This window comes from Pinus tabuliformis, chromosome 5_1 (assembly GCF_031772625.1).
Source record: "Pinus tabuliformis cultivar Carrire ecotype Pingquan chromosome 5_1, CPIR1, whole genome shotgun sequence".
In the NCBI taxonomy this organism is placed as follows: domain Eukaryota; kingdom Viridiplantae; phylum Streptophyta; class Pinopsida; order Pinales; family Pinaceae; genus Pinus; species Pinus tabuliformis.
The window spans coordinates 485,407,465-485,419,378 of record NC_142305.1 but is presented as its reverse complement, the minus strand read 5'-3'; the positions used below and the strand labels follow the sequence as shown (position 1 = coordinate 485,419,378).

Genomic DNA, 11,914 nt, shown 5'->3' with positions numbered 1-11,914 from the left:
ATATTTTCTTATTTTTCCTTTTCCAAAAAGTGGTTAAAATATTTTCTTATTTTTCCTTTTCCAAAAAGTGGTTAAAATTCCCAAGTTCGTGGGCTTCAACGAATAAGCAACTTTACTCAATCGCTTCTTTTAACTAAATTAAAAGAAAAAAAACCCAAATTATACCTGCACGCCTCCCAATTGACTTTTGAATTAGCTTAATGGATACGGTTGGATGTTCTATGTGGGGCCAATCTAACGGTCACAGACACATCAAACCTGGTCGGAAGCAACCTGCTACGAAATAACGTGCCAGCCTAGGCTTTATCCAATGTCAGCTCGATGCAAATTGCTTCTTTATTTTTGTTTCCCCTTCATCCATTCATTCACATTATTGAGGATTACTGCGTTCTCTGCTTTTGGCTACTGAAAGGATCGATTGAGAGCCACCCGTAATTAACTTCATGGAATTTCCATCCGGCCACCACTCCCATCACCACCATAAAGATCATGAAGAAGAACGCCGCGAACACGAACACGAACACCATCATCATGGTTTTCAACCGAGTCCAGAATTTCCCCCTCCTCCCAGAGCCGGAGAATATTATCCTCCCCCGGGAACCCGATTCCCAGAACCAGGGTATTACGCCCCACCGCCTCCGCCCCAGCCCTACTCCCAGGTAGAACATCATGCTCACCAACCCCTTTCACAAGGAGAAGACTATCGTGCTCATCAGGGATTTGGGCATGTCGTCCACCACGAATCTCATCGTCCACTTCAGAGACCAGAATATGACACTCCCTCCGATTCGTTCCCGCGACCTAGCTGTGGGACTTCCGAGGGTCCGATCGCGCTGCCTGGCTACGGGCCTAGCCGGCCTGGACGCGAGCTCGCTCTGCCGCGGGGACAGGTCGTGAGGGTTTTAACCAAGGCTAATCCCGACTTTTGGCTCGCGATCCGTGATGGCTCTACCGTTTTGGTCCATGCGAATCCCAATGACGAGTCCCAGGTATTTTAGTTACGAATTTTCTGGAATTCTATATGTTTTATATGGGATTTGCGATGGTCTGATTTTCCGAGTTTGCTGATTTTATTTTTACCTTCAATAGCAATGGGTGATGGATGAGACATACAGCACCAAAGTGAAGGACGAGGCTAGCTATCCTTCGTTTTCTCTGGTCAATAAGGCAACCGGTCAGGCCCTGAAGCATGGACTTGGAGAAACCCAACCGGTAAGAAATTTGCTTGTGTTTTCTAGTCGTCTCTGAGATTAAAAAAAAGAAGCAGCAAATTTTCGTAAAGATCATGGAAAAATTTGGTCCATTAGAAGTCCGAAATCAATAGATCAATTAGAAGCCCGAAATCAATATATCTAATAGAGACTCTAACTGCAAAGAGAGGTTCTCAAAGAGCAAAGCCCTTGGGTTCAAGTGATTGATCACCAAGCCAGGCTAAGTGCAGTGAAGCATCGCCTCTTGTGCGTAGATTGTTTGGCAAAGTACGGCTTATCAGGGTTGGGTGAGTTCCGGAAGGTGGAGTATATTAGGACTTAAAAGTACCTTTTTTTTTTCCCGGAAAATGTCGTCTAAAATCTGGTAAAAAAGTCGATCTTCGGTATAGTTCTACTAAGTTCTTGAACCCAATGATTTTTGGCGATTCTAATTGGTGTTGTTTAATCATTATAAGCTTCGGAGTTTTTGGCCAGATCCAGTAATTTTTTTTTATCAAATTTTGATCTTTGTTGTTTAAAACCAGATCCAGTAATTTTTTTTTAATCAAATTTTGATCTTGTTGTTGGGCAAATGAGACGAAAAAGTAAGGCGGAAAAACCTTCAAAATAAACTATGTAAAATAATTCAACTTAAAATCTCGAATTTCTATAAGACTCAGTTGATCAATCGAACCGTTTTTCCCTGTAATTTGCTTCACTGTTGTTTTACACCATCTTAAATGCTTTTTATTAAGCTCTACTGTGTACTTGTGGAGAGGTCTCATGCTCAAAAGATAACGCTGATCTCAAAGTAACGAGGCCGGATCTAAAAGGTGCCTTTTACCCTTTGCTTCTGTATTAAAAGCCGATTAGAATAGCATAAGGAGCAGGTGCAGGCCTCAATTAAAATATGCTTAATTTGAACTGTAGTTAACATCCTGGCTGGAATTTCATAAAGTCAGACCATCTAGTTACACTTGCTGTTTACAAAGACATTTGGATAATCATCAGTGAACAGAGTTGCTAACTTACTTTTAATTTGCTCCATATTTCATTTGGACTTTCGTCCGTGAGCTGAGCTGCTTAGTTTCAATTTCCTTCATCCACGGGTCACGAAGATCGTTATGACCTTCATTTGGTTTTGGATGAGGTATTATAGGGGCAAATAGTCAGTTATATATATAATTTTCTTGGTCTTGAGAGTGATCAAAGAGAAATTGAAGCACATATCTATTAGATATCTGTTTATTAGTAGAATAAAATGAGTACAATCCATATATGCTTATAAAGTATTCCGTTACACTCTGTATGCCAATTTTTTTCCTATCTTTGTGATATCTTATGGCAATAGCCATCAACCATATCTATCCACTACCCTGATCTTGTTCATTGTAAAGTATAGCAAAAATTTAAAACAAATAATAAACATTTGTTTAACTATCTCATCCAACCCATTACATGAAGGATCTGTACAGGCCTATGTTGCACAAAACTCCTTCATGTGCGGCGGACTGGTACTGAAGGCGAAAACATACCAAAATGTTGAAACTTGGCCGAAACTTCCCCAAAACGTTGTTAGTTGTATCATATGACATTTCACAATTTCGAAACACTGTACATTACGACTGATGGTGTTTTAAAGCCGTTTTGGTCAAAAACTGCCACGTTTTGGAGTGAAGTGGCTATTTTGGGCACACTCAAGCGACCAAGAAGGGCATGGGTGGCCCAAAAACGCTTAATTAAACATTTTTCTTAAAGTTTATTTCACTCCTAAGTTAGCTTTATTAAAAAAAATTACAGTTAGATCTCTCTTTTGTTGCTGTTGGTATTAGTGGTGATTCAAGCAGTTCTGGTAGTTCTAGTAATTTTGCCTTTTCTGCTGTACAAGCATCTTTGATATATTTTTGTGGATGAGGATGAGGATTGTTTTTTAACAAGAATGAGTACTTTTTCATTAAATCCGCGCCCCAGTTGCGGCAAAATCCCGAGATATTTACATTGTAGGAGAGTTTTAAACTTCAAAACTAACTTGAGCTAGCTGTAGCAGAGTCCACATTACACACAGAACCACATAACTTACAAGTACTCTTATTCTAGTATTAGTATATATCTGACAATATTTAGATAGAAAAACTAAACATTTAAAAAGAGTCATCTATCATCAAGCTCATGCATGAAGGTCAGCATGACGGCTTATGTCAATTTCTGTACTCTCATCTGCCTTTGGGCTGCTCGGTTCATTCTTCTGAACGTGAAGATGTTCTATGATGCTGTGAATTGCCTCCATTTTGTCCTCCAAGCTGGCAATCTTCTGGCGCTGGTTCTTCATTGTGTCTAGAGTGCTGTTTAGAGAGGTGCTCTGCTGGTGGATCATCACTTGGAGGTTGAAAATCTCTGTCCATAACTCTGCAAGCTCCATGATGCATTGTTTGCAAGTTCCCTAGGTCCAGGGGCCACTCAACAAATTGGACACTTTATGCTCCTGCCCCTTCCCTCGATCTGTACATGATTGACGACGTCCCCATGAACTCGATGCCATGGTTGCCCACACCCTATGCAGAGGAAGACTGCTCCAACATCAAGAGAAGACAGGGCTCTCTAAGCCTATCAATGAACAAAGTTGCTAACATAGAAAAGGAAATCCAAGACCACGGACTTGACCTTGAATTGAGGGAAGGAAAATTAAGTGTTGCGCGATTGCTGGAGCCCAACGAGCCCCACCTAGAATCGATCCTGAAGAGAGAATTTTTGCAGTAAGACCGCTGCTTCCCGGCGGACTTAGTTGCTCTGAGCCCGACAACCCACCATCAAATTGCCGCAGCTTGGGCCCCCACTCCGACTTAGCTGCCAGAATGAAGCGTACTATGCCTCTCGACTTCCATTTATTCCAATTACCCATTAGTGAGATCATGTGGGGCTAGCTTGAACCTGCGAGACTGCTATTGTTCCCATGCAACTTCAACATCAAACCTTTGAGTGAAATGACTCTTATCTTCATGCAGTCGAGCATTCATATTAATGACCCGTCCAATCCTTCCCTGGGAAGATGAACACTGTACCTTGGATGAGCTGCTACATGCAGGAGACGAGCAGGGTTGCCTTTCGTTGAAATAATCCATCTGCATACTCCCAAGACTTGAGGGCTTCAACGTTGAGTCTGTTGATGGCTTCCGATGCCATCAGACATGGGAGATCCATCATGGGATAGTTAATACTTTTTATGGTGAAATGATTATGCCATGGGAGATTGTGCGAAGGGAGAAGAAGGTACTAGGGGAATGACAACAGAGAGGAGGGATTAATCCATAGTTTCCAATTTAGATGGGGAGGGATAAAAATAATGAGAGGGGTGGGACTAAGCATATATAACATCAGGGTATGGAAAGATTGTCTACCAATCCATTAATATCAGTGATGCCCTCCTCCAACAAGCATGCTTTATTGGCCATTTGATCTGCCTCCGCATTAAGGGACCTTAGGATATGAAAGGGGTGCGAAGCAGAGGAGGAGGAAAGTATACCTTTTATTCGGCAAATTAATAGATTGATCCCATTATCACTAGAGAAAGAGTTAGTTTTCAATAAGTGGATTATAAAGAGAGAGTCTCCTAATATGTAAATGTCCTTAATTCCTCTTGTCTTGGCTAAGAGAAGGCCCAAATACAACCCATAATCTTCAGCTTGATTGTTGGTTTCCAAGCATACTTATCGACAATTATTCCTTCGGGATTAAAGAGAATCCCTCCCCCTCCTGCGATCCTAGATGAGGATGAGGATTGTTATGATTACTAATATTAGTAAATATTTATCTTTGGTTCACGTTTTATTTCAGTTTTAGCACATATAGCCTCATGTATAAAGGCTAGTTTTGGAACCTTTAATGTACAACCTCATCTATAAAGGCTACTTTTAGATTTTTGCCTCTATAAATTGATATAGACTTGGTTTTCCTTCTAAAATGTCATTTATAGCTCTCATTCTTTCTTTTTTGCAAGATAATGTGTTATTAACTTATATCTATCTATCTATCTATATATATATATATATATATATATATATAAGAGATGTTTTGCCCGACGTTTTGGGCAATGTTACAATTTTTCAAGGGTTACATTTCCAGCCATACTCGTTTTGGAAACTTCTAGACGTTTCAACATTTCGTGCAACTTAGGTACATGTTATTACCAGTTTTCATCATCTGATTCCCTTCACTAACACTCATTTTTGATAATAGAGATTTTAATTTTTCGAGAAAGCTAGTAGACACATACTAAAATTCAGTGCAACCTACAACTCTTTGAAAGAAAGCTTAGATAGAAAACTGAGATTCAACCAATAGAGTGTCTACTTGGTACTTAGAAGTACACGCTGAATTAACGCCCAGTGGCAAGCTAGCCTTAGAAAGTTTATCTGCCTTATGAATTAAATTATATAATATAAAAGTAATTTTATTTAAGTTAGATAAATGAATTATAAATATTTAGGTATACATGGTTTTTATTTTATGTTATATTTTATTTTAAGGATTATATAAAATAATAAAGTATAAACTATGTATACCTAAATATTTATTCATTTATATAATTTAAAATATATTTTTAAATTATATATAATCAAACTTAATGGTGAACCTCATCTTAACCTTCTTAACATATTCAAATTTAAATCAAACTTAATCATTGTGAACTCAAACACGAACCATGTGACATAGACATGCAACATAAAGATATCATTCCCGTTTTACATTATACCCCTAGATTTTATTACATGAAGCCTCCCTTGAAGTGACTTACAATCACTTGAATTGAGTAGGGGAAGTGGGATCCTAGGTGACAATGGGTCTCCTTTCTAAGTTGTTCTTGGTTTATCACAAGAATGGATCTTGCCTATCTGAGCATGAGAAACCAAGTGGTAACATGATCTATTAGGGCACATGATCTAGGGAATGTCTAATCTCATTTACTTCCTTTCTTTGTATGTAAAAGTGTTGATCATGTTGTAAAAGTTGACACACCTATTTGGGAGCATGCCTATGCCCTTGTATGGACTCCCCTCCACCTTATGTATTGTGACACTTCGGCTGTGGACTCTATTTATACTTTGGTTTTTAGTTGTTCATACATTTGCACATTTCTTAAAGCAATCACATAGGCCTTGATGTAGTTCACATTTCTTGAGGCACTGATCATATTATCCAAGGCATGAATGGGCTATTTATGCATGCACAAACATCCTCTACACATGCTACATTGAGGAGCCTAGAGTGCTGTTTTGTTTCAACATCTTTTGAGCTATTCTACATGTGATTTGGGGGCTGACTCACTCATTTGCATGTCATACTAGATGTTGGGGGTTTTATGACCCATTTTACGACTTGGAGGGTCACTTCGCTTTGTAGAGGTATCCTTGCTTGAGATATACACATGGCCTTACCTCAGAGGTCATTCCACATAAGGAGGCTAGATGTTGGCATTTTGCTTGCTTGGGATAATACTACACCATGTTTTGAGGCTTGGAATATGATTTTCAAGGGGCACGTTGAGCTTCTATCCCAAGTTGACTTAATCTTTTGTGGGATATCCCCTCACTTGGAGGGTTGTATGTATGTGTGGCATGCTTTACTTGTCATTTGTCTTAGTCTCCTTCCTTATGTGGATGACAAGTCACTTTATTGTAATTTTCCTAAGCTAATTTTAGGGTGAAAGAAAATAATAATGAATGAGGAGTTAGAACCCTTATCTATAAATAAAGGCTCTCCTCTCCATTCCAAGTTTGTCTCTGAATGCCTCAAACTTCCCTTTTGCCAAGGGCTTGGTTAGAATATCAATAACCTGTTGAATTATGGGTACATACTGGAGCTTCATTGCTCCTTTCTGAATCTTGTCTTGAATGAAATATGTGCTTTGACTTGTCATGGAATATTGGATTTTTAGAGAGTTTGATACAAGTGAGTGTTACATTATATCACTATGGGATTCGATTCTTGATCAAATAAACCTGTAAGTAACTTACGAAGCGAAATGGTCTCACAATTCACTGTATGAGTTTCCATACACTCTTCCTGTGTTGAGCTAGCCCCTGTCTTGAATGGAATGATACATGATCTCTATGTGCTTTGACTTCTCATGGAATATTGGATATTTAGAGAGCTTGATACAAGTGAGTGTCACATTATATCACTGTGGGATTCAATTCTTGATCAAATAAACCTGCAAGTAACTTACGAAGCCAAATGACCTCACAACTCACTGTTTGAGTTGCCATACACTATTCTTGTGTTGAGCTTAAGTGCCACAGAACTTTGTTTCTTGCCCAATTAGGATACCATCATTGATTCCAAACTAAATCAACACCTTGAGATGCTCTTCCTATCGATTGCATTTCCTGCTCAACTTGACTCTGTATACCCTTGAAAATACACCTCACCATTTCCATGATATCTCAGACAATACTTCATTGTGCCCCTCAAATACCTGAGCACATGTTTTACTGCATATATCTAGTTTGGTATTGACTAAACACATCAAGGAATCTATCAATTGCTTGTACAACATGTGATCGCTTAAATATTAATTCGAAGTTGTCGCCTTCTTCGGATTGGTGACCCTCCATCCGAAATCTCTGAAGTATGTCAGCTACATACTTACCCTACCCAAGGAATATCTCCCCTTGTTTTTTCCAAACCTCCAAACCCAAGAAGTAATGCATCATGCCAACATCCTTTATCTTGAACTCCACGACCATATTCGCTTTGCACCTTGCAATGAGCTTTTTTGCACTTAAAAGAACAAATCATCTACATACAACACCGAAATAAGTAGATTAACAAATATAAAGTATAAGTTTGGATCTGCCTCACTTTTGGTGAAGCCCATACTAAACAAGTATCCATCGATCCTGGAAGACTATGCTCTTAGTGCTTGCTTAAGTCCATATAAGGCCTTCTTAAGCCTGGAAACATAGGACTCGTTCCTATGTACCTCAATTCCTTTATATTTCTCATTGTAGACTTATTTCTTAATGATCCCATTAAGTTGTCTTTACATCCATCTGATGTATCCTCTATCCAATGACTTAAATAATTGACATAACAACTCTAATGGAAGTGTATGTGGCAATTGGAGCATACTTTTTTCTCATAGTTCACTCCCTCTATTTGGGAGAGCCCTCTTGCCACAGTCCTTGGCTTGAATTTTTCAATGCTGCGATTTGCAGTGTGCTTGCTTTTGTAGAGCCACCTGGGACTCACGATTTAATTCCTCTTTGGTCTCAACACTATGTCCCAAACATCATTCTTCTTGATGGAGGTGTACTCTTCCACCATGGCATCCCATCATACTCACTAGTTTGTATCCTCTTGAAAACTAGAGGGCTTGAAATCAATGATGCTGCTCATCAATGCCATATAGTTTTGAAGCTTCTTTGGAGGCATGCTCTCCCTAAATGTGCTCTTAGGAGCCTTAAAACAATCTTCAACATTCCTTAATGTTTGTGTTAACCATCGAGGTCTCCTAACAAAACTAGAAGGGGTTAATGTTTTCTCTGCCTGACTTGAAAATTGATGTCTTGAACTAGAATTATCTTGTGTCTTAGGTGACCTTGGCTCAATCTTTAGAGCTTTTTGCTCCTCATCTTTTGTCATTGGAATGGGCTATTGTGATTTTGTGGATGCAATGTGACCTTGGCTCAATCTTTGAAGCTTTTTGCTCCTCATCTTTTGCAATTGGAATGGGCTATTACGACTTTGTGGATGCAATATCCTCCTCAAAATTTATGTCCTCGCTTACTACTCTTTTCGTTTGTGTTGGAATATAGATCTTATAGGATTTTGAAGTTTCACTGTAACCCATAAATAAACCCTTCTTATTGGAGGTCTTCAACTTGGACCTTTTCTCTTAGATACGTGAATATAAATTGGACAACAAAAAATGCGAAAATGACCTACCTCTGGCTTCACACCAATGAATGCCTCCTCTAGTGTATTGTCCTCCAAGATCTTATGTAGACACTTGTTTAGGATGTAGACTATTGTGTTGCAATCCTTTGCCCAAAGAAACATGGAAGAGTGCTATTCATGGATCATGGCCCTTGCAGTCTCTATGATGGATTGATTTTTTCGCTTCACAAACCCATTTTGTTGTGCTTGTACAAAACTATCAGCTCCCTCTTGATTATAGTCTCCTTGCAGAAATTCTTGAAATTGTTGGAGGTATACTCATCCCCATTATCTGATTTGAAAACCTTGATCTTCATTCTTGTTAATCTGGATCGGATCACTATATAATTTGTCATCCATCTTGATTTTAGAGTGGAAGAATTGAAGAAATCGACTTAAAGGAGCATTTTTAGCAATGAGACCTAGTTTGGAGAATTTGGGTTTGAAATCTTTCGGGCTTAGTTTGAGGTTTTAAATGACATTTTTGGGGGGTAAAACTTTGTTGCTTAAGCATTGCACCAGGTGACACTATTCTACAAGCAAAGACCTTTCCAAGGAATTAAGAAAGACATCAATCGGAGTTTGGATGCAAAAGCTATGCCTCTCGGAAGTTGACCTATGGTGAGTTGACCACCATAATTTGAGAGATGCCATGTCAACCTCCCTTACTCATGGAAAAGGGGCTAGCCACGTGGGGATTATGAAGAAGACTCTAGAAGGGTTGAGTTGTAACTCATGTTAAGGGATGAATGGGTCAAATTTAACCCCTAGTTTGCTATCAAACTGCGTTATAATGGAGCCACTAGGAGGAAAAGTGGTTCCATTCTATTTGAGTCCATTTTGTTCCATAGTAGAGTGAAGTAGCTGAGAGAGTCGATAGAGAGAGTAGAATAAAGGGGTTTTGTGTTCTATAGTATCCCAGGGGCCACAAGTCTTAAGTAACTTCATAGGGAGTGCCTTCTTTCTTGTGTTTGCATCATTTCCATTCAAACAAAAGAGACCAGAGTAGCCTCCCCTTCTAGTTGGGTTTTCTCTTGAAAGGGTTTCCTAGATCATATTTTGTTGTTCATTGTAATTGGTGTGTGTTTGTTTCACTTTTCTCTATTTTTTGCATTTTATCTATTCCATACATAACTAGAAAAACAAATTTCAATAAATCTAGAAATCTAAGGAAAATTAACCCTCATAGTATGGATTTTAGATTTTTAGTCTAATTTTATTAGATTTGTTGTGACGAACTATCCAATGGAATATGGTAATTTACAAATCATATTGGTATTAGGGCATTTTCCTTTGAGTGTTTTGTGGAAAGTTGCAATGGATTGGATCAATTTACGCAGAAATTCATAAAACCCCCATCCATGGTCGACGAATTAGTTTATGATAATCCTTGAGATTCGATAGAGGAGAGGTTTGTGTAGTTGGAAGCACAAGTCACAGATATAAACCATGATGTGAGCCTCCTTATGGCGACCCTAACCAATAAGCTTGGGTTGTTTCGAGAATATGGATGTTCCAATGCAGAGGTTAAATCGGGGGTCAAGAAGAACCGAAGGAGGAGTCTAGGAAACCCAAAAAAGAGAAGTCGAGTTTGTGCACTGTGAACCATTCATAGTGTTTTTTCAAGATGGAAGCGAAGATGGATTACCAAGCTATATCAAGGCGAAATCGATGCTTTGAAATTAAATCATTAGTTGCAACAATTAGAGGTTTATTTTAGTATTCACCATATAGAGGAGGAATATAAAATTTCATTTTCTCATTTGAAATTAGAGGGCCATGCCTTGTTCTGGTGGGAAAACCACACGAAAACCCCGAGGCTAGAGGGGGATCCCAAGTGGGAGGATTTAAAACTCTCATAATGTCCCAATTCTCGCCTATTGAGTATGTAGAGGACTAGTGGATTTAGTGGCATTAATTAGGCATATACAGGGGCAAAATGTACAAGAGTACACTGCATAATTCAGGAAGATAGAAATAATTTTGGGTATCTCTCCCAAGAATCGAAATGTACTCGAGTATCTAAGAGGTCTATGCAACCATTTGCGAAAGCAACTGATGCTATTTAAACTTTTAGAATGCAGACGATGCTTGTGTGTGTGTGCAATACCTAGAATCATAGGGTAGATGAAAGGGAAGTTGAGTGGCTCAAAGCAGAATGAACACATGAAGCTTCCAAAGAAGGGAAGAAGTGGAAAGGGGGGAAAGCAATGTTGCGAACATTGGCATCGGGATAAAATCGGCAAGGGTCCAACAAACCAAAAAATCGTAAAAATCAAGAAAATATTGGTAAAAATTGGCAAACATCGACAAAATCAAGATACCATCAAAATATCGGTAAAAATCGGCAAACATTGGCTAGGCCAAAAAATTGTGATTTCGAGATAAGATCGGGATGTTATCGAGATGTTCGCAACACTAGGGGAAAGGACAAGACGACAACAACGCTAACACATTAGTGTATAGATCATAACAACCACTGTAATATTTATTGTCACACAGAGGAGAGGTGCTGGAAATTACGTCCAAAACTCAACCCAAAGAACTGGAAGGAGGTTGGGAAGTAGAAAAATCTCATAGCCACAAATTCGAGCAATCGAAAGGAAAGCAACTAGGGCGTGGATGAGAAGATTGTCTGCACATTAGTGTAGAAGGAGGTGAATTTGAGTAGCCTTTAGCAATGAGAAGAGAAAGAGATGACCTAACCCATTGCGAATCTTATTTCCGTAGATCTGATCAACAAACTGGGATTGGAGGTTCTAGATCATCCTAGCTCTTATCCATTGGGA

General features: G+C 39.0%; 1 protein-coding gene across 1 annotated transcript in view; it reads left to right on the top strand.

Moving 5' to 3' along the window:
- Positions 1-428: 428 nt before the first annotated feature.
- LOC149165614 (ricin B-like lectin R40G2) overlaps positions 429-11,914 on the top strand; it is a 139,001-nt gene continuing 127,515 nt past the window's right edge. The window contains exons 1-2 of the mRNA XM_089429878.1: positions 429-989; positions 1,090-1,212. Of these exons, the coding sequence (XP_089286004.1) occupies positions 444-989; positions 1,090-1,212 (669 nt within the window). The 5' untranslated portion in view covers positions 429-443. The remainder of the gene's footprint in view (positions 990-1,089; positions 1,213-11,914) is intronic.